The sequence below is a fragment of the Drosophila busckii genome, chromosome 2L (genome assembly GCF_011750605.1).
Source record: "Drosophila busckii strain San Diego stock center, stock number 13000-0081.31 chromosome 2L, ASM1175060v1, whole genome shotgun sequence".
In the NCBI taxonomy this organism is placed as follows: domain Eukaryota; kingdom Metazoa; phylum Arthropoda; class Insecta; order Diptera; family Drosophilidae; genus Drosophila; species Drosophila busckii.
The window spans coordinates 969,819-991,316 of NC_046604.1; the positions used below are offsets into that span (position 1 = coordinate 969,819).

The window sequence follows — 21,498 nt, forward strand, 5'->3', positions numbered from 1 at the left end:
CATTTATGAGTTTAAGCAGTATAAAATATATAAAAATACAAGTCAATTACATGGAAACTTAAACAGTATAAAAATACATAGTTAGTTACATGGAAAACTTAATTCGAATTCATTGAGCTAATAAAGCACATTACAAAATTGATAAAATTAGTTTAAGGTCAAGTTTAAGTAGTCAAGTTGTCCTAGCGTATGCTTTGACGGAATACACTCTTCTTAGCGTTGCTGCTGACATTGGCCACCTTTTTGCTGGCCAGTGGATCGGGTGCAAAGCAGTTCCAGAGACGCAATGTTTCATCAGCGCCGGCGCTTATGACCGTGCTGCCATCCGGAGACATGGCCATTTGCAGCACACGCGAGGTGTGTCCAGTAAGATCTGCCTGCTTGATCATTGTTGGGTACTTCCAGATAGTCAGTTGATTGTTGGCAAAGCCATGCGCTGAGATGAGTTCCTTGTAGTGGCGCGAGAAGAGCAGTGAGCACACTTGCGATTTGCTGTCCACAGATTTGATTAGCGTGCCATTGCACACATTCCAGAACTTGATGCAACGATCTGCGGTGCCACCGCCCGACGCCAGTGTGGTGGGCTGCCAAGGACACCAAGCTAACGCCCGTACTGCCGCCTGATGTTCGTTGAACTTGTGCAATGGTTCTGTAGCCGTGCCCACGCCATTCCCAGCCAGCGACCACACATTCACCAGATTATCATTGCCGCCGCTAGCCAAGTACTTAAAGTCCGGTGACCACTTCAAGCCGCATACCTCTAGAGTATGTCCGTTGAGTGTGCCAACTTTATGATTGCGTGCGCGCACATCATGATGCACAATGGAGCCGTCACGGCTGCCCGATGAGACCAGAAACGAGTTCCAGACCAAGGAGCCCACTCGTGCGCTGTGGCCATCCATGACGCGCAGGCGCTTGACTTTCGAGCAATCCCACAGCTCAACGGCACCAGAACTGTTGCCAATTGCCAGAATTTGTCCCTCTTGTATCCAGGAGAGAGAGCAGACATAGTCACCTTCCTCATACTCGCTTAGCTGCTCAATATTGCCGCTGGCTGCATTCCAAAGATAAACGCAACTACCCAAGGCAACTGCCACAATGTTGTCGCCACTCCAGTCCATCAGATTCAGATCTAATGGTATATATATTAGAGTATTGTCAAATGGTAAGCTATGTGCACTTACAATAGTCGTTAATGAAGTCTGGCGCATCAAGTATGCGCTCAGGTGTTGTAGGTATATAGCGCGAACCGCTCTTGGTCGATATGGGTGTCTTCAGCGCGTAGACCACCTTAAGAGGATTTGTATGGGTTTCGGGTGCAGCGGGCGCTTTGTTTTGATAACATAATATACGTCCGCCTTTGTTGTCGCCTATCTGTGCTACCTCTGAGATGAGTTTTTGCCTTTCACCCTTGTGTGCCGAAGCTTGCACATTGTTATCATTGCCACTGTTTTTCCCCTCATTTTCCTCATCCGATTTTTCCGCCGTATCCTTGTTCACCTGCTGATTAAACAATACAAATTAGCTTCATTCCAAGATCTGAAGTCGATCATATAATAACCAAAAAGTGTGCTAGCTCAAAGTTGGTGGCGGCGCGATTGGGTATAAAGCGATCGCCACCGCCAGGCGTCTTAGTTGGTGTGGTCGTTGACTTTTTGGCCTTGGTATCAGTGCTCTTGCCAGGCGTTTTCACCGGCGGTTGCACACCCGAAAAGCTGGTATTATATGAAACAGACAGCACAGAACGCGTCGTATTCACACTGCCGTTTAAAGAAGCTTCTAGCTTTTTCTTCCAGCGTGGGGCAGGACCACAAGTCTCACCGTCCATTATGAGAGCGTTCTGCAAATCGCTCACAAAATTGAACTGAGACATGATTGCAGATAATATTATTGTTCACTTGTTTTTGTATGTTTTGTTAATTTTATATTAAATATACTTTATTGAGTTAACAAGCGTCGCTTTGCAATTTCGATCAGTTTTTGCTCTTTAGAAAATGGCGGGTATTTTTGGTTTGGATTCGAATTGCTGCAATAGATGACAGTTTGTTGGTATCGATACTTCGGTACTTTATTTTTTAAGACAACATTCAGTAATTGAAAAGCATTTCTAACACAATAAACACACTCCAAATAATTGCTTATCATCATTAATTATGCATTTTGTTTGTAATTTTGTATAAATAAGATCCATTTTTGCAGCCCTGAGTAGTATATAGAACAAGCGCTGCAGCCCTTGGCCACAGCTGTCAGCGCGTAATTCCGCACTACTCATACATATTAGCAGTAAATTGTATTTTGTAAGAAATTTAATTGAAATTAAGAAGAAATTAAATATTTATATATATATACAACATAGTGCCAGCAGTATTCGTTATAAGCAATGGCCTTCAATTTTACCGCATTCACGTATATAGTTGCATTAATTGGCGATGCATTTTTAATTTTCTTCGCAATTTTTCATGTCATTGCGTTCGATGAGCTAAAAACAGATTACAAAAATCCAATTGACCAATGTAATAGCCTTAATCCGGTAAGTGCATAAGTTACTAAGATTCAATTATAAGACTAACGCATTATTTTTGCAGCTGGTGTTACCTGAATATTTGTTGCATATATTCTTAAATTTGTTATTCCTGTTCTGTGGGGAGTGGTTCTCACTATGCATCAACATACCAATCATAGCCTATCATATTTGGCGGTAAGTTCTGGGTCTTTGCACAGAGAGCTTAAACAATTTAAGCATCAATGCATTCTCATTGATAAGCTTAGCTTAATTGTGTCCTCTCATTCTGTCTTATCTATGAAATGTTATCATTCGCACCTTTTATAGCTATAAAAATCGCCCCGTCATGTCTGGACCTGGCTTATATGATCCCACCACGGTGCTTAAGACAGATACGTTAGCGCGTAATATGCGAGAAGGTTGGATCAAGTTGGCTGTTTACCTGATTAGCTTTTTCTACTATATATACGGGTAAATATGACTAGAGCTTGCCATTCGTATGTGTTTATAATTGTTTCATATTTTTTTTACTGCTAATTTTAGCATGGTATATTCGCTCATCTCAACATAGAGCATATGAAAGGGCGTTTGCCTGGGGACCGGGATCTCATTGTTGGCACTAGCGCATCTACATCAGCATTGTTCAAGTTGTCATAGTGTGTGCCCTCACGATAATCCCTGGGCTGTGTCCTACAAAGCGAACAATATTTTTGGGGGGGTATCAAATCATAATGCGATCCATTAAAAAAGACATCTCCAGCATATGTTAATATTTTTTGTGTACTTTTTGCAGATGTGTAACGTTCAATTTTATAACATTAATTAGTAGCATTCTGTTATGATTTCGCCGGGTAACAATAAAGTAACAAATATAAGCTTATGCCTTGACTTCTTTTCTTGTTTAGTTTGAAGGACAGCGGCATTTTTGGCTGAGTTACGATAAGCGCCCAATGATAAGCAGCTACAATAAATATATGTTGATAAGTTTATTTTACAGACGTTACCTCGTTTTGGATTTATGTTGGATAAACAATAATGATTAATGCTTTCTTTTCGCTTTTTTGTACAAATCAAACTTTGTTTCATTAAAAAATATATGTATATATATCCATACGCTTGCAATGTATTCACAATAATTTATAATTGGTTGGATGTCGAGCTGAAGCTGGGTACGAGTTTTGTTATTGCCATATTATGACATAAAAACAACAAAGAACAAGAAGAAGAATATCAAAACGCCAAATATCTTAATCATGAGCCAACGATTTTTGGATACGGACTGGAAATATTTGAGGATCTCGCCATGCGCTGCCTCAATATTCAGTTCCGCATCTGCTACGTTCGTATCAATGCGCTCCACAATCTCCTCCTGCTCCTTGACCATATGCGCCAGCTGTGAAAAAATGCCGCCCAGCTCCACAATAGTCGATTCAATGTTTTGCATGGTCTCCGCACGCTGCTGCACATACGTATCAGACTCATCATAAATGGCCAGCTGCTGTTGTTGCTGCAGACGGGCTGGTGCTCCGAGCAGCGGCGTTGTGTCGCTGCCACTCATGTCTATGCTAACGGCCTGGTTCTCCTCGCTAAGCAGCAGTGAACCCTGTTTGGCGGTTGAGGGTGAAACTGTATGCGCAGCGAGAGGGCCAGGTCCTTGGCTGAACTGATCGCGACGCGTTTTCTGATGCTTGAGATTTTCCGTGCGTACTTCTAGTATCTGTTTGAAGTCCGTGCTCATGCTGGCCAGCTTCGATTGTAAAGCCAGCACCATGTTGGAGGAATGTGATACCAGATGCTTGCCATTGCTGGTTCGACGCTGATCCTTGGAGATGTCCTGCAGGCGCGCAATCTGTTGGTTCAATGCATTTAGGTCACCCTTAATGATGTATGTTAGCTCCTGTATCTCCTGCGGTCTGTCGTCAAACAAACTCTTCTTTTTGGCCACTGCAAAAGATGGTAATGTTAATCATATGCTATGGACATTGTTCTTGTTACTTACGCATGGTCAATTTCTCCAATTTGGCATACGTGCTGGCTATATTTTTTCCAATGAAGCGTGCCACCATCATGAATTCCGAGTAGCTCTGCACTTGCTTGGCCTTCCGCGGATCTCGGATGTTAACAGCACGTGTGATGTTTCGTGATTGCAGCGCACGTATCGCATTTGCGAACTCTCCTGTACGGTCTCGAGCAGCCATTATGAAGATTTCTTGCTCCGGTTCCGAATCAAATTGCTCTGCTTCCTGCTGTGCTGTCGAAGCAACAAAATTATAGGCACTGCTATTGTTATTATCCGCGTGCAACGGACTATTGCCGGTTACAACGGCAGCGGCGGCGCTTAACGGCTGTTGTATATACGTGCGCAGTGCCTGACCTGAGCGGCTGGAGATGCCACTGAATAGATTCCACTGGCGCGCAGCCTTGCCGTACTTGTCGTCCGCGTCAGTCAACGACTGCGCTTCGCCAATGTTAATGGCAGCCTCGCTTCTGGGTTGCACACTTGCGTACAACAATTGTGAGTGCTCGTGTCCTGGTTGGTTTAGTGTCTGCTGCTGCTGTTCCAATGGTGCGCTGGACACACTCTGGTTAAGATAATTGGTATTGTTGTATTCCTGCTGGTCCGTTTGATGAAGGCGTCGTCGAGTTTGCATCTCATTTCAAGTCAAAATGCTTTTGTTTTGCTCTGATCCTCTGCTGCGCTGTTGTTGTTGACGTTGCCTTTTTTGCATTCGTCATGCACTGTGTGTGTGTTGTTTTTTATGTGTTGTAAGACCTTTGCGTAGTCTTTGGCCAATTGTAGCCTTTTTTTTTTGTCATAAACTGTTGTGAAATTTTTCGTTCTTTAGAGCGTTGTATCTTATTTGCTGTTTCCTTTACTTATTTATTATTATTTATAATTTGGCTCGTATAAGCAGAGTGGTATTAAATAAAAACTGATAAATTACAATGTCCAAAACTAAACACACACGCACACACATGCAAATTAGTGCACACATGCAAGCTGTGCCAGATGACAGATGACGTGTTGCTGTAAAGAGGTGCTGCCAACTCGTTGATAAAAATAATTTTATATTCAATTAGGGCATCACAAATAGTGGTATAATAATAACAATAAACTAAAATAAGCTATAATCGTAGTTATATCCTATATCGTACTTATGTCTAGTCAGTGAATAGTAAAATAAATTCATTTAGCGTAAGGTTGCTGAAAACAAGTTGTCAGCTCCACCGGCTATTCAGTGACAGCTGCTAATCAGATCGCCCTTTTTTCGTCTCGTGTGCCAATTGTAGAATAATTTAATGTTTTAATGCTAATTAACTGAAAGAGTGTAAGGTTTAAAGAGAAAATGACGCTATATCACTTTGGTAACTGTGTGGCATTGCTTATGCCATACTACTTCACCTACAAATACTCAGGCCTGTAAGTGAACAGAGGAAAATTTAGGGCAAATCAATTTTATTTGGGCACAATCAATAAACACTTTCGTATGTATTATCGTTGTACATGACAGATCTGAATATGGTGCCTTTTGGAAGTGCATACAGGCGGGCTGCATTTATATATTTACACAACTCTGTAAAATGCTCGTTTTGGCAACGTTTTTCTACTCGGACACATCGTCAGGCAATGGCGAGTTTAATTTCTTTGCGGTAAGTAGTTAAGGTGTCTCTGAAAACAAATTTTATCCCTTGTTTTGCAGGAGTTGTTGCGCTGTAGTGTTGATGTAGCAGATCTACTGGGATTTGCACTAATTCTGAGCCGCATTCCTGGCAAGGGTCACTCTAAACTGATTACCGCTGGACTCGGCTGTAAGTCGCACATTACACTTGATTGTGCAAGACTTTTTATCTTATTATTTATTTCTTATAGGGGCTACCGCTGAGGTTGTGCTATCGCGTGGCATTATGCTCTGGGTAGGTGCTAGAGGTACCGAATTCAGTTGGATTTATATACAAAAGTGCTTGGAGTCCAATGTGATGTTAGTGCAACACTTGACTACCGCTACCCTGATTTGGCTGTTCACACGTCACGACTTAAGCAAGGCACTAAAACCACTAGTTTCTGTATTGCTGGCCGTGACCATCTTTAAAGGCGTCTGGTTGGAGGGCTTGCTGCACATACTCAGCATTGGACCTTGGGCAGCTATTGCTGTAAAAGCGCTTGTCGCATCCCTTATTGGATTCTGCTCGTTGCATATTTATTCTGGGCTAGCCCAGCAAATAGGCATTTAGTTTTATGCTTTTTTTAATATTATGCTTTGTTTACATTTGTATTGTGGGTTGTCATATGTATAAGTACAGTAAAGACAACGAGAACGGTATAGGAGATTGAAAAACGTTTTAATGAATTATAGTTATAACATAGAACGAGTCTTAATAAATATAAAACTACATAAAAATTTAAATATTCGTAATTACATTTTGGGCTTTGTCGCTTTGCGAAATGTTCTCTATGAGTCTAATAGACTCAGTGCCCAGTGTTATGCCACCAATTTCCATAGAATCAGGCTGATTTGAAAGCTTTATAAAACCCTCACGTGATAAAGCTGTGGAATAGCAGAGAATTAATAAGAATATGTAGCTAAAAATATGATTAAATTATTTACTTAGCAAATGACTAAAAGCTACTGCAGCTTTAAAACGAGTTGGAAATGAGTTAATATACTCATTCGCATCAATAGATGGCTTGTCTGGATAACGCCGAAATAATTGTAGTAAGTCCATCATAACGGCATATGAATCTTTGGAAGAAACAAATTGGTAGTCTTTTGAAGTGAACAATGCTTAAATTTAATTGGTTTCTTACCAAAATTACTATTCTTGTAGTCGTTGCCGTTGATATTAATGATTGGATTATTGTTGTTATTATTGCAATGCTGCTCAATAATTTGCGGCTCATAACTCTCTAAGCTTTCTTGCAATTGCGACAAAGCCGGCTCAGTTTGGCTTACACCAAAAATTTCTTTACATAATGCGTCACTATAACTTTCCTCAAGTATGGCGCGTAAAGTGTATTCACAGTCCCTTTCAATGTTTTCCTCAGCCATTTTGTAAATCGTCTTTATACGATCTAGATAAAGCTGACTGCAAGAGCAATATTAGTAAACTCAAATGCAAGATATACTTCTACGCACCTATGCTTAAAGATATGTATTTTCTTCCTATCATTCTCACATTGCTTGCTTTTCAACAATTGTTTGGCATTGCGCTTATTTGCCTTAATATATTTATGTCTGTCTCTAAGCAGCTCCTCGCGTGATAGCTTAGTATTCTTGTCAATTTTCAATTTGTCTCTGCTCTTCACTTTTCGTATATTGGAGATTGCTGGTGCAGCTGAAGATTGAGGCCTAATGTCTGTTGCGAGAGGTGAATGTATCTCAAGCTCTTGAACGCCAGTAATTGTTGCTGGTGGTGAAAATGTCCCAAGCTCTTGAGATGTACTAGGTTCCTGTAAATTATGAGAACTTGTCTCAGTAGTGTCTGTTGCCAATCTCGGTGCTTTGTTAGCCAAAGCATCAGTTGGCACGGGGCTACAAAATTTACGCTTCACTACAATATAAACATTAAATTAATTAAAATAATAACTTTTTTAGGTGTAAATTACTCTCATACAGGCAATTCTCTCTGGTAAGTATGCTTCAAACTCTTGCTGCTCTGTTGGACCACCAAAGCCATTATTCCAAAGTATATTATCCTCGATTTCAGTTACGATGACTTCATGTGTAATAGTTATAACATGCTCGGAAATTTGTATGGTCTCCGACTGAAAGATAAATTAATAAGCTAGGAATTAAGCATGTTTAAGTAAGTGATGGCATGCCTGATCTGCCGAGCGTGTGCTGCCACATGTGTTCCACTGTTGCATTTCCGTAAGCACATTTCTGTAGTATTCAATGTGTTGTTCATCCAAAGGCTGCGGTGGCTGTATGCGTGCCCGCTTCGCTACGCACATAGTATGGTTGTTAATTATGCTCTTGCACTTGCGTTTGGGCAAATTTACAGTGTGCAGAAGTTGTGTATCAAAGTTGGTGCCTTTAATTTGCTTAAGCAAATCCTCCGCATCATCTGGAACAATTAAATAATTAGTTAAAGTTCCGTTTTTGTAAAAGTGCACATACTTAGTAGCATAGATACTTGTTGCGTCAAAATAGAGCTCGCACCAAATGTAAGACGCGCAATGTCCTTGAATGAGATTAAATTTCTATTGCAAGTGTCGACTGCATTAGTGTTGATTTTCATGTATTTGACCTTATTTTGTTCAATAAGGTCTTCAATTTTATTGCTATAAGCCAATACAATAATAGTTTAGGTAATATTCAAAGTAACTTTCATGTATTTAATACACTTACCAACTTGACACAACATCAACAAGTCGTATTTCTTGACGTGACAGCAATTTATTAATGGAAAATTTACGCTCGCCAGCTAACCAGCAAGGCTGCAATAGTTGATTAGCACTCTTTTCATCAAACCTTTTTATAATTAAAGCCATTCTGTAAGTTTTTAAAAAAAATAAAAATTTGCCGCTGGCTAAAAGCAACGGTATATTTGATCGGAAATGGCGCAATAAATAGTAGAGATGGAAGATTATCACTGTCACTGTGAATATTTGTTCCATCTCTAATAAGCAGCGTCTATGTTTGGTATCGATACATTTGCTTAAATGTTATTGTTGTGGACGCGGGGGTGGATGACGCGATTGTTGTAACAAGTTGAAGATAAAATAATTTCAATAATAAAGCTTTATTACATTCTGAAAAAAGTGTTTAACTTCAACAGCGCCAAGTTAAGCTATAGACGTCTACATGGTAAACACATAATGAACATTAATACATATTGGCTGCAATTAAGCTGTGACTAATAGATGTGCCTAGACAAAGAGTGGGAGAAAGAGGGAACGAGAGCTTGCGCGCATTTGATAAACACAGTATTTTTAATAAAATCTAATTAACTAATTACTTATACATTGCAGGGTGATAACAAAATATGCGACATAAGCAATGAGGTGCTGGAAGAACTGAAGAAGTTTCGTTTTCGCAAAAGTACAACCAACTCAGCGCTCATTTGTAAGCAATAACAAAACCAATACACAAAATCCCAGACACACGCATACATTGTATACAGTTGGCTATGTGAGCCCTGCTGTATACGAGTGTGTGCGTTAAACAAAATTAGCATTGACTATCTTACTTATTTCTAAATATCTTTTCTTGTTTAGTAAAAGTGGATCGAGAGAAGCAATCGGTGGTGCTGGATGAATTTATTGATGACATATCAGTGGATGAGTTGCAAGATACATTGCCCGGTCATCAGCCACGCTATGTGATCTATACATATCGTATGGTGCACGACGATCAACGAATTTCATATCCAATGTGCTTTATTTTCTATACGCCACGAGACAGTCAAATTGAACTGCAAATGATGTATGCATGCACCAAGAGCGCACTACAGCGCGAGGTAGATCTCACGCGTGTATACGAGATACGTGAATTGGATGAACTGACAGAGGATTGGCTTAAGGCTAAACTAAAGTAATAATGACTGCATACAGGTGTTGAGCAGCCGTTGCATCAATCAATATTTTACAAGTATTTTTAACGTAAACAGAAACAAACAACATACCAATATTTCAAGTGGAGAGCAAATGCAGATACCAACGACAAATACCAAACAAATCAAATATAAAATATGACAAACTTTTCTATAGTGCTTTAGTTTCGCATTTAAGTAAATGACATTCGTATTGATCTTATAGAAGCTGTGCTTGCCAAATTTTTTATGTATTTATTGTAACGCGAACATGACAAGAACTTATACTAAACACAATTCCATTTTATATACATATTATATTATATGTACTGCTTGATTAAAAGTGTTCATATTAAAAATAAATAAAGATCAAGAGTATTTCAGTTTTCCTTAATTTTAGTAGTGCAGTCGTTGGGCTGCAGTATGATGCAGCATTGTATAGCGCCCATCGCTGGGCGCAGGAGGTGGTTGCACAAGCATATGCGCCATAGCAGCCATGCCCATTTGTGTAGCAGCATTGGGTGGCGCCAAGTGATGTAATTGCAACGCATCGTGATGATGCATTGCCGCTGTAGATGATGGCGGGGGTCCAGTAGCGGGATGATGATGATAATGATGAGACATTGGTGGTGGTGCAGGGGGTGGCGGCAGAGGTAAGTTTAACAAAGTGTTATTCACTGCATGCGTACGAAAATGTAGGCTTAAGCTATCAGCTGTATCGTAGGCCTTATCACATTCAGGACACTTGAAATGCGCCTGCTCCAATGTATCCAAGCCTACAGGATCCGTGTCTATCGCCTCATCGTCGTCATCATCAGCAATATCGTGATCCCCGCTGGACTCCAAAGGATGCAGCTTCAGCTTGTGAGCACGCATATCGCGACGCCTGCTAAACGACTTGCCACACACATCGCAGTGATGACTCTTGATGCCTGTATGTGTAATCATATGCTTTGTCAGATCACCTGCCGTGTAAAAGGCTTTTTGGCAAAGCGTGCAGATCTGATCCCGCACGCCGATATGTATCTTTTGATGTGCCTGGAAGTTGCCCAGCGCTGAGAACTGTTTGGAGCAAATCTCGCATTGGAATGGTTTGTCGCCTGTATGTGTGCGCTCATGCACGCGCAGATTATACTTTTGAGCAAAGCGTTGGGCACAGTAGCTGCAGGCATATGGCTTTTCGCCTGTGTGCGTTCGAATGTGCTGCGTTAGCTGGGCGGCACATTTGAAACTCTTGTGACACTCATAGCAGGTGTGTGGTAATTTAGGAACAGGCTTTGGACCACGCTTCTTATGGGTCTCCGGTGGTTTTCTCTGGTAGCGGGAGCGCCGCTTGCTTTGTAGTTTTGTCGTCTCTGTTCCGCCTTCATCATCATCACTTGACTGTAGTGTGTGACTCTGGGCCGTAGTCTTGCTTTTGCTGTCCACAAAATCGGTATTGGTGGATGCATCGTGTCGCCAGGATTCATGCAGTCCTAAGTATTGACGCAAACGCATGTCGCTATTTTCGCAGTCCTGCTGAAAATGATATGCGGCGCCCAAGCGATACAAACAATTGTTGCAAATACCAGCTGGTAAACCATCTCCTTTATACACCTGCAGAAGTCATTTTAATGTTTGTTTATGTTTAGCTACCTTGGAGGAGACTCACGCGTATTTTGGAGCACATCATTAGCATCTGTGAGGGCATCATTGCAAACTCTGTGCTGTATATTGAAGTTAGCGGACTCGGCGCACCTTCCTCAAGGCAGATGCGACATATTTTGTGCACATTAAAGTCCATTATATTTGTTTGTATACATTCTGGTTGCAGTTATAAACAAATTTGTTAAGAACAGTATGCAGCTCAGACAAACTTCAATCAGCTGATAGTAGGGCTGTAAAGTATCGTACGCGAATACGATAGCTACGACATATCGTTTACGGTTGTGTGAAAGAGAAAGCAACGAGACACTGTCATCCATACTGTAACTAAAATAAAAGAAGACGTTGACGTTGGCTCTCTTTCCCTACGTCTAGTAAAATAAATATTAAGTATAAGTGAAATTTAATTAATTGCAAGTCAATCAATAGCTGTGCGTGGATTGCAAGCGTAAAGCAAATGTTACTTAAACTGGCGTGGCGCAGCTGGAGGGTAGAGTGCCAAGGAATTTGAATTTGGATCACGCTGGCTGTTAGTGAAATTTTTGTTGTTGAAGCAGAAGCAGAAGCAGCAGCCACTGCCACCCCCTTTCCAAACTAAGCACACACGTACACATAAACAAATGCGAGATGTTGAGGCTGTGTATAAAATATTAGCGAGAATATTAAACAGTTAACGGCAGGCAAAATTTATGCTATTGTAAACAACAGACTTTGAGGTCAGAGCCTAAAATTATTCAAAACGGAACAGCTGGTGAATGCAAATAGCTCCCGAGTCAGTTTATCAAGAGCGTGTGCAATGGCAACAAGTCGTAGCGAATGCGAACAGCAGGAAGCGCAGCCGACATCGGCGCCGCCTACGTCAACAACACAGCTGCTATGGCAACGACAGGCGAACGGCGATGCCGGTCACGAGACTAGCACAACGACAGCAACAACGAGCACGTCAAATGGCAAAGTGGCGACAGCAGCCACGATCAACAGTTCAGGCACATTTATGAAGCTAAAAACCTATTTATTGGCCTTGCGGCCTTGGTCATTGTCCGCTAGTTTAATGCCAACGCTGCTTGGCTCGGCGCTGGCCTATCGCTCCCAATGGGCGGCCGAATTTAGCATGCTCACCTTCTTCCTGACTGCTTTCACAGTCACTGCCGTGCACTGTGCCGGCAATGTGGTCAACACTTATTTTGATTTCATCAAAGGCATCGATAAACAAAAGGCTGACGATCGCACGCTGGTCGATCACATACTCACCAAGGATGAGGTAAGCGCAAACAAATTTATTGCTTTCACATTTAATTAGCTCTTAATTTTTATTGTTGTATAGGTCGGTTTCACTGGGCGCTATCCTTTATATGGCCGGCTGCGGCGGCTTTGTGCTGCTTGCCGTGCTAAGTCCTGCTAAAATGGAACATCTTGCGCTCATCTACTTTGGCGGACTATCTTCGAGCTTCTTATACACTGGCGGCATTGGTTTCAAGTATATAGCGCTGGGGGATTTAGTTATACTGGTGCTTTTCGGACCAATCTCAGTGCTATTCGCATTCATGTCACAAACGGGACACGTAGACTGGACGACAATGGGCTATGCCATACCGCTGGCGCTCAATACGGAGGCCATACTGCATAGCAACAATACGCGCGATGCGGAAAGCGATGGCAAGGCGGGTATCGTAACGCTGGCCATACTCATCGGACGCACTGCCTCACATGTGCTCTACGCATTGCTGCTCTTCACACCCTATTCGCTGTTCTTCATCTTTGGCTTCAAGTACTCGCTGTGGTTTCTATTACCGCTCACGACGCTGCCGCAAGCATTTCAAATCGAGAAACGTTTTCGCAATGAGCAGACCATGCACATGGTGCCCAAGCAGACGGCCAAGCTGAACTTCTTCTTTGGCATACTGTATATAGTTGCCTGCTGCTGTGCGCATCAGTTACCCACATTTGTCTGGCGCAAGCACTAGATAGTAAAGGAGACTCAAACAACAATACAGCTGCAACATTTTTAGGGCATTGCTTTAGTTTGTGAATGTCATGTAATGTTTTGTTTTTATTTTTTGCGTTTTGTTAGTGTATGTCATTTGTAATTTTGTCTCAATATTTAGCTGTTGCACAAGATTTTGAACTGCTTTTGCTAGTCTCCTAGTCTCTAAAGCTCTAATACTAAAAACTCTTACTTAAACCTAATCCTAGAACTGAACATATCCTATTTGGGCCAATGTGCCCGATGTTAACTCACTTTTATTTATTTCACATGAGCCTCTAACTCACAAAAAAATCGAAAAAAAAGCAAAACAAATACTATATAGTTTATAATCGTACTCTTCCTCTTGCACATTGGAATTATGGACCAAGAAATGTTGTAGCGTCAGCATGTGCAACATTTAGTAAACATAATGAAATCATTCAATGGCCTAGTAGTATGCATACATACTTACAAACAAAGTTAAATGTTACTTTATAGAAGAATGCTTGAACATATGCAATTAGGTTTAGGAGAAATTAACCGATGTTGGCTTTGCTTTTGGTGTATTGAAAAATTGTTAGCGTTTTTACATACATACAAACATATTTATATACACGAAACATACATAAATACATTCATACATATATACATTTGTAATTTGTAATTAGCTGATGTAAGCCCAGTGGTCTAGCAGCAGGCTCAAGAGTGAGAATATTTCAATTTTTTTAAGTGAAAATCAAAAACATAAACAATATATCAAGTAATAAGCAAATTGTGTATAAATCATATATATATAATATATATATATATGCAATTGCAAATCAAGCGAGCCACAATTGTTTTCCAAGCAACAACAAATAGCTTTAAACTATAACAATAACAATAACAAGTAAAACACACAAATGTAAACAAACGATTTGTGAAATGATTAGTAATAATAGAAACACAAAATATCTATTGTTAAAAGCGCATACAACAATTTACATTTTTAAACAATATACATACATATACATATAGAATTCATTTTCGTGGCAATATTTGTACGCTAAGCTAAAAGTTCATTTACATACACACATAGGATGCATATATACATCTACATATATAATTGTATTAGCAATGTAATTTTAGTGCTTAAACAATTCTTTTGTAATTTGTTAACTGTGAGAAATGCTTTTGTTGTTTGCTGAATGCACATGGAGGAAACTAACATAAGAATTGGTTTATACTATGTGTTATAATTGACAAAAAATAAACAAAGAAACGCAAGTCAGAATTGTAGACTAATTAACAAAATACCAACAACAATGAACAATAATAATTTTAGTCAAATATACATATATACCATATATATTACATACATAATTAATTAGCAAATGCATATTTAACTTCTGGCCACAAGCAAAGCCTCATAGGGCTTAACAGCTGCAGTGGCGCCCTCGAGCGGCACCTGCTCAGGCATTTGTCCTGGTATGGCCACCAGCTTGAAGTGCTGCAGCAGCGTTGTGGTAAACATAAATAGATTCTGACGTCCCAGCAGATCACCCATGCAACGATGACGACCGAAGCCAAAGGGATTAAAAGACTCTGGCAGCTTGATCTGTCCATCGATAAGATAACGCGTGGGATCAAATGCTTCCGGCTCGGGAAAGTCGACGCCATTGATAAGCATGCCGCGAAAGCAGGCTATCACCATTGTATCCTTGGGTATCTCATAGCCAGACAGGCGCGTATCGCAGACAGCGCGGTGTGGAATGCCAAAGGTGTGCAGCATGAACATACGCACGGCTTCCAAAGTAATGGCCTCACAATACGGCAGCTTGGCACGATCTGACCACTCGGGTATGCGCTCCAAGCCCACCACCTCTTTGATCTCAGCATATGCTCGCTCTTGTATTTCCGGCTGACGCACCAAGTGCATAAAACAAAAGCCCAAGCTTTTATTAGTGGTCTCCGAGCCGGCAAGAAACATATCCAGACACACTGCCAGCAAGCTCTCGTCACTAAACATGGCACTGTCGCTCTCTTCCTGCGCGCGCAGGTAACTGTCCATCAGATCACGTGGCTCATCATAGTTGCGATAGCTGCGACGATGCTCCTCAATCTCTTTGCTCATAAAAGCGTAAAGCGCGCGATGACTCTCTACAAAACCCGTATAGCCGGAGTACTCCGGCGCTATAAAGCGCAGCAGCGGAAAATGACTAAACAACGCGCCCACCATGTCAATATTTTTAAACAGCTCAAAGAACGTCTCCAGCAGCTCTTTAATCTCCGCCGAGCCGCTGTCATAGCGATGACCACTCAGCATGCACCACAGCGTGTTTAGCACATAGACACTGGTCAAATCGTGCATCTCAATGCGCGCCTGCTTGCCACCCACTGCATCCACACGTGCACGCAAATCCTGTAGCAAGCAGCTCGCCTCATTGTGCACTATGTCCACCATGCCGGCGCGTGCAAAGCCAAAATTCTTCAGATGACGCACTATAAAGCGACGCTGCTCCACCCACATGTCGCCATCGGTCAGCAGCACGCCCAGGCGCGAGTTGAAGGTGCGCAGGCGATAGAATATGCCATCGGGTCGTCCATCAATGTCCTCATTTGTCATCATTTCGCTTATGGCTGCATTAGTATATGCTATAACCACCTTGTCTTTGCCTATCTTCAAGCCATAGAAGCCATAGGGATTGACATAACGCTTGGCCAGCTCATCGATCACCTTGCAGAACATGCCCAGGCGCACCCGCAGCTGTGAAATCTGCAACGCGCAGCCCACTATTGGATACCAGCGTGGTCCTTGCGTAAAATGCATGTAATTAATTTATTCTATAAATTCTATAAATTGTTTACCTGGCGGAAAATGCGATGGCTTACGCACTCCACTGACCAGGAAGAGCAGCACTATTGTGGCAAAGAAGATCACAGCGTAAAACATTTCTTGTGTTGATTTTGTGGCTGCAACAAGTGGGCAAACTATGATGCAACATCCGCTTTCACTTTCCTTCGTAGATGTGGCACGATGCAAGACTCTATTGCATAATAGACAAACACACACGTTAAGCTTGTTGCACTTTTCTTTGATTTTCGCCCAACTTTGCGTTAGTTGCAGACATCGACTAAAAGCTATGGCTTTGGTGCAAACGCTATTTATAGTCAAAAAGCCTTGGCAAAGCTTTCTTTCAACTGGATCTGTTTGAATTTAAAACTTTTTATTGCATTTTCCAAGTACAGCTTTTCTTAAGCTGACCATTGACTGTTATAAACATTAATTTTAAAATTCAAGATTTGTGTCAATATGTTTTGTTTGATCACAAAAGGTTTCTTTTAATTGATATAAGCTTCATTATATTTAATATGGTTTTATTTTTAACGCATCATATGCATATATAATATAATAAAGGCACATTTTATTTTCCATTTTTTGATTTCCATTGATTTTTTCGCTGGTACAATTTTGTTTATATTCTTAACTCCGATTTTTGAATATACATATTTTAATTTCTGCATTAATAATTCATGCAAATGCATTTAAATCAAAAGCTTTGCATTGGGTTTATTGCTCCGAGGATATTTTCAACTTCTCGTTTTACTTTACTTTAACCTGTTTAGTGTTTGTCTAAAGTTTCAATTTCCTTATTTTGAATGACATTGTATGCCAATTGCTTTTAATAATTGATCGACAGCTTAATTACTGGCAAAAATATGAAAACCATGTTGAATTTATCAGGAACGGAGCTGAGGCAGCTAATTATGACAGCTTCCTAACCCACTGCCAAGGCCAAGAGTTCAGCGGACGTGCCATTAACGTGGCGGTGACCGCAACATTGAAACTAGCGCAGGCAGCAAAAACAACAAGGAAAATTGTTGAAAGAAAACTTGGCCAAAAATTAAGCCAAGCGAACGAAATAACGAATGAACGAGTGGAGGCTTTTTGGTTGGAAAAGCAGCCTGAAAAACAACACGAACCCGTTTGGCGGCCAAAGCCATGTCGTTGGCCATTATGTCACAGATTCGACGTCCAACCAAAAGCGGATATATGCCCGAAAAACAACAGTTGGCAGCTTGTTAGCCAGGCTAAGCGCTGGGTGAGCACATTGAAGCGCCAGCCACGCAACTAAGCGGACGTGCAATGGGTTTTCGGTAAGCTGCAGCCAATAACAATTAAAATATTTGCAAAATTATTACAATTATTTTTATCCAGATTTGTGCTGTTGGCTGTTATGGGATTGGGCGCCATGTATATGATGCATCTGCTGGCGCAGGATTGGAATCGCATACGTCCCATACAGGGGCTGACAAATCTGGCGGGACAAGTTACAAACGGTCTGAATATAAACCGTTTGCCTGCGCTGGTGGGACAAGCAAGCACATTCGCCCAAGGATTAGCTGGACAGGCTAGTGGTGCCTTTCAACGTGGTAAGCGCTCTGCGCTTGGCTGGGTGCCTGACAGACAGGATAAGGGAGGCGGTGTAGCTACAGAGCACGCCGTGGCCTCCATTGACTGGAAGCGCATACTTGCCCGCGATCCTTTCGAGTGCCTGCAATCGCTCATCTGTCAGCTCATGTCAGGCGCCGAAGCGCAGTCCTCAGAAGCCGAGATGCTTATGGACTATCTGGAGGCCTCGCTGGAAATGGCGCCAGTCAAAATTGGACGAGCCTTCAGTCGTGGCCTCGCGCTGCGCGGCAATACCGACAGATGCTATGATGAGTATCCCTTCTGCTTGTACTCGGCCAAGACCATGTTGCGCATACTGCGCTGGTTCAGTGAAACGGGCGGGACAGATTTACCTGCTGAACATTAAGAGCTTTAAATTGTGTTTGTTTGAATGCTATTATAATTAAATATGTGGTATTCATTAAGAAAATTGTGAATAGAATTTTCTAATAGGTATTTTTAAAATAATTTCTGGGACTATACATTATATATAAATAAGTTAATCATTGAATATAAGTTATCTTTAGTTATGGTAAATTCCACAAAGTGAAAATAGTAAATGTTTTTCAAACTATGGTTATACTAATTTGGCTTTATAAATAAAACACAAATATGGATTAGAAAATTGTTTATTTGTAACAATAATTTTGTGTTTCTAATACATTTTTAGTATTCAAAAATATTGGTTGTTATATTATAGCAATATATGTATATATAAATTTATGGTTTTTGTGTATAAAACAATAATGCGGAATGAAAGCATAAATTCAAATATAGAGCTTACACTCCTACGATTGCTTACGGATAATATATATGTTGTGTTATTATTATTATGATAGGTACAAAATCAAGGAAACGTGTGTTAGCATTTGATTTCAACTTGTGAGTGCGCTTTACATAACAACTGATAGCTAGAGTTAAAGATAGAGATAAAAAAAGAGAGACAGAGCGCGTAAGCAAGAGAAAGTTCAACTTTCAATACAACTTACAGCCGCTCTTTAGAGTTGGTTAACTTAGTTATTAAGTTATTATGCTTCAATAAGTGAGTAATAAATAATTGTTCAATAAATTTGTACAACAAATGGAATAGAGAGCAACGGAGAAGATAGAGAGCATTCTTGCATTGTTGAGAGACAGTTTCGTTTCAATTTGAGATTCGCAACAAAAATAAAATTAATTTGAGCGCTTAAAAATTCGCATAGATATAAATATAAATTCAAATGAAATGGAAGTGCTTTAAGGTTTGCTTTGCAAAGTGACGCTAGTGACATCCTTTACTATCATTTCAGCCACCTGCCAGGCAATCTCCTCCTGCACATTATCCTGCGGCATGTTCACCAGCTTCCTCACAGCATTCTTAACACTCAGCGACCAATTCGCCGTTCGATGCCCATCCACAGACTCAAAGTCTCGCTCGTATCTGCCCAGTGCATTGACATGGCCAAATTTAAGCGCACTAGTTGGTCGCTGCCACAGCAACTGTGGATTGGTTAACTGCCGCGCATCGATGTTCATGTTGGCTGCTGTCGTCTGCTTGTTTTGCTTAGGTACAGTGTCCAGTCCGGCCAGCAATGTATTGTGCTGTGAAATGTGCGTGCAATCCGACATGGACATGGCTTTGCGATGACGCTGCTGCTTCTGCGTGGACATGCCTTGGGGACGACGCAGGCTCAGCTTATGCTGCAGACTGTTGACATTTGTAGAATCTAGCGGCGTTTGGCAGCAGCTTTTGGCTTTAAGCTCATTTACATAGTTATCAAAAATGTTGGATTTGAGAAAGTTAACAAAGTGCTTCTGCTCCAAATACTTGGCGGTAACCAGCAGCGCGAGATCAAACGCCTGCGACAGCTGTCCTGGTGCACAGATTGCCTGCTCCACGCGCAGACGCAGCTTTTGTGACATCCACAAACGGCAATCCGACTGCAGGCTAAAGTAGCGCTCATAGATTATCATCGCGTCGGATTGTGCAGCCCGCTGATCTTCATAGCTCTTGCGAAAATTAATAGCAGTTATCCAAAACTCCAAGCACTCACGCTCCTGCTGCTGCTCCAAATACTCGGTAAGATAAAATAGCGCCAGCTCAGCAAAGAGCACATCGTAAATGTTAATTTCGTTGTTCTCGATTAGCTCCAAGCAGTATTTGCAATAGTAGATGCTTTGCAGAAAGCCCGGCAAATACTTGCTTTCCAGCTGTTGTAGCACATAGTCGCGAGCCTCGTCAAAACAGCTCGCAGGTATGGACTGCTGCGGTTTGTCCTTGTTGCACAGTAATAGCGAAATATGCGCCAATATACCTATGGGCAACTCCACTAGCTGCGGTGCATTTACAATCAAATACTTTTGATAAATAGAAATTGCATCATTTATGCTTGCTTCACTTATAGCGCGCTGTTCGTTTTTGCCACATAGTGTGGGCTTGTTGTTAATCTGTGCGTTTGTCTCCGCATAGATGCGACTCTTTTCGTCATCTGTAAGCGGTTTGCGCATGGACAAATCGCAGAGGGTTTTAAGTTCAGGTACATCGTTTTCCTCATTCACTACAGTGGTATCCACAGACTGTTGTGCCTCCGATGGCTGCTGCTCCTCTGGCTCTCGCTGTAGTTGCGATAAGGCAGCGCGTTTAAAGTTTTCTATGTCTAAATAGAATTTAATTAAAGGCAGCGCGTTTTGTGTCTCCAAATACTGCACAAAATAACTTAAGCAATCAGGTTCGCTCACTATGGCAGTTAGCGTCATGGAGAGACGAGAGTTGTACGCGAATATATCTGCAAAACAATGATAAAAAAATGCAAATGCGCAATTAATTATTGTTGCACGCTCATACACACACACTCACACAACCGTCACATTACCTTTGTCAGCGAGAGCGCCCAAAACACTTAGCAAACTGTTATTGCCCAAGCTAATTGCATCCGACTTGTCCGCTAGCTCTGCGCCCTCCTCCTCCAGGAACACCTCATCACAGAAACTTGTTGTTGAACGTAAAGAGTGACGCTTTTGTGCCGTTGCCGCATCGACCACATCATCATTGTGCGCGTTGGCATCTGTGTCGTGCGAGTTTCGTCTTCGGCCTGTTTTGGGAACACAGAAAAAAAGAAATTGACACCACAACATAAATAATAAAATTTAGCTACGCAATTGCCGCACTCAACTACTGTGCACCGTTTACTACTCACTCGTCTGCCTTTTGATATAGTTCAACATTTTTACATACTAGTTGATCAGTTGGCAATAGTTTTACTTCATTTATTTCGTTTCGTTTTGTTTATTTTTTTCCAGTAATTAGTTGTGCTAGAGCTGGCAAAACACTGATTGTACTGTCGATACATCGATAAGTACTTGATACTTATATAGGTTTGGTAAATTTCTTTTAGCTAATAGATTAAAGTGATAGAAAGAGAAAGCGCTTGAATTTTGAAT

General features: G+C 41.2%; 11 protein-coding genes across 12 annotated transcripts; 5 read left to right on the forward strand and 6 right to left on the reverse strand.

Moving 5' to 3' along the window:
- Positions 1-84: 84 nt before the first annotated feature.
- LOC108607808 (cell division cycle protein 20 homolog) lies at positions 85-1,942 on the reverse strand. 2 transcript variants are annotated; one of them, XM_017998853.2, is made up of 3 exons: positions 1,562-1,942; positions 1,185-1,500; positions 85-1,132 (listed from the first exon to the last, which is right to left on the reverse strand). In XM_017998853.2, exons 1-3 carry the CDS (start codon positions 1,871-1,873, stop codon positions 183-185), a joined length of 1,578 nt encoding a protein of 525 aa, XP_017854342.2. In that variant the 5' UTR covers positions 1,874-1,942; the 3' UTR covers positions 85-182. The 2 variants fall into 2 exon arrangements, with proteins under 2 accessions (XP_017854342.2, XP_017854341.2); XM_017998852.2 differs by having other exon boundaries at positions 1,185-1,503.
- A 299-nt stretch (positions 1,943-2,241) lies between these two features.
- LOC108594323 (protein cornichon) lies at positions 2,242-3,376 on the forward strand. The gene is made up of 5 exons (XM_017979473.2): positions 2,242-2,297; positions 2,357-2,530; positions 2,586-2,698; positions 2,831-2,974; positions 3,047-3,376. The coding sequence occupies exons 2-5, from the start codon at positions 2,381-2,383 to the stop codon at positions 3,072-3,074; spliced, it is 435 nt and encodes a 144-aa protein (XP_017834962.1). The 5' UTR covers positions 2,242-2,297; positions 2,357-2,380; the 3' UTR covers positions 3,075-3,376.
- A 109-nt stretch (positions 3,377-3,485) lies between these two features.
- LOC108594322 (syntaxin-5) lies at positions 3,486-5,154 on the reverse strand. The gene is made up of 2 exons (XM_017979470.2): positions 4,503-5,154; positions 3,486-4,447 (listed from the first exon to the last, which is right to left on the reverse strand). Exons 1-2 carry the CDS (start codon positions 5,152-5,154, stop codon positions 3,696-3,698), a joined length of 1,404 nt encoding a protein of 467 aa, XP_017834959.1. The 3' UTR covers positions 3,486-3,695.
- Positions 5,155-5,733: 579 nt separating this feature from the next.
- Positions 5,734-6,885, forward strand: LOC108598423 (transmembrane protein 147). The gene is made up of 4 exons (XM_017985053.2): positions 5,734-5,924; positions 6,016-6,154; positions 6,205-6,313; positions 6,375-6,885. The coding sequence occupies exons 1-4, from the start codon at positions 5,851-5,853 to the stop codon at positions 6,734-6,736; spliced, it is 684 nt and encodes a 227-aa protein (XP_017840542.1). The 5' UTR covers positions 5,734-5,850; the 3' UTR covers positions 6,737-6,885.
- Positions 6,886-6,892: 7 nt separating this feature from the next.
- On the reverse strand, positions 6,893-9,005 carry LOC108598412. Its single transcript, XM_017985042.2, has 8 exons — positions 8,854-9,005; positions 8,623-8,786; positions 8,325-8,569; positions 8,117-8,267; positions 7,639-8,053; positions 7,311-7,588; positions 7,111-7,245; positions 6,893-7,050 (listed from the first exon to the last, which is right to left on the reverse strand). Exons 1-8 carry the CDS (start codon positions 8,994-8,996, stop codon positions 6,905-6,907), a joined length of 1,677 nt encoding a protein of 558 aa, XP_017840531.2. The 5' UTR covers positions 8,997-9,005; the 3' UTR covers positions 6,893-6,904.
- A 182-nt stretch (positions 9,006-9,187) lies between these two features.
- Positions 9,188-10,333, forward strand: LOC108598403 (glia maturation factor beta). Its single transcript, XM_017985029.2, has 3 exons — positions 9,188-9,312; positions 9,477-9,570; positions 9,723-10,333. The coding sequence occupies exons 1-3, from the start codon at positions 9,310-9,312 to the stop codon at positions 10,040-10,042; spliced, it is 417 nt and encodes a 138-aa protein (XP_017840518.1). The 5' UTR covers positions 9,188-9,309; the 3' UTR covers positions 10,043-10,333.
- A 74-nt stretch (positions 10,334-10,407) lies between these two features.
- Positions 10,408-11,835, reverse strand: LOC108598394 (zinc finger protein 32). The gene is made up of 2 exons (XM_017985018.2): positions 11,688-11,835; positions 10,408-11,632 (listed from the first exon to the last, which is right to left on the reverse strand). The coding sequence occupies exons 1-2, from the start codon at positions 11,817-11,819 to the stop codon at positions 10,433-10,435; spliced, it is 1,332 nt and encodes a 443-aa protein (XP_017840507.1). The 5' UTR covers positions 11,820-11,835; the 3' UTR covers positions 10,408-10,432.
- Positions 11,836-12,029: 194 nt separating this feature from the next.
- Positions 12,030-14,420, forward strand: LOC108597608 (ubiA prenyltransferase domain-containing protein 1 homolog). The gene is made up of 2 exons (XM_033293146.1): positions 12,030-12,943; positions 13,008-14,420. Exons 1-2 carry the CDS (start codon positions 12,477-12,479, stop codon positions 13,642-13,644), a joined length of 1,104 nt encoding a protein of 367 aa, XP_033149037.1. The 5' UTR covers positions 12,030-12,476; the 3' UTR covers positions 13,645-14,420.
- A 607-nt stretch (positions 14,421-15,027) lies between these two features.
- LOC108594675 (probable cytochrome P450 303a1) lies at positions 15,028-16,578 on the reverse strand. Its single transcript, XM_017979819.1, has 2 exons — positions 16,494-16,578; positions 15,028-16,439 (listed from the first exon to the last, which is right to left on the reverse strand). Exons 1-2 carry the CDS (start codon positions 16,576-16,578, stop codon positions 15,028-15,030), a joined length of 1,497 nt encoding a protein of 498 aa, XP_017835308.1.
- A 1,189-nt stretch (positions 16,579-17,767) lies between these two features.
- On the forward strand, positions 17,768-18,445 carry LOC108594664. The gene is made up of 2 exons (XM_017979808.2): positions 17,768-17,783; positions 17,845-18,445. Exons 1-2 carry the CDS (start codon positions 17,773-17,775, stop codon positions 18,443-18,445), a joined length of 612 nt encoding a protein of 203 aa, XP_017835297.2. The 5' UTR covers positions 17,768-17,772.
- Positions 18,446-18,776: 331 nt separating this feature from the next.
- On the reverse strand, positions 18,777-21,438 carry LOC108596735 (A-kinase anchor protein 10, mitochondrial). Its single transcript, XM_017982797.2, has 3 exons — positions 21,255-21,438; positions 20,931-21,149; positions 18,777-20,843 (listed from the first exon to the last, which is right to left on the reverse strand). Exons 1-3 carry the CDS (start codon positions 21,280-21,282, stop codon positions 19,315-19,317), a joined length of 1,776 nt encoding a protein of 591 aa, XP_017838286.1. The 5' UTR covers positions 21,283-21,438; the 3' UTR covers positions 18,777-19,314.
- Positions 21,439-21,498: the final 60 nt, after the last annotated feature.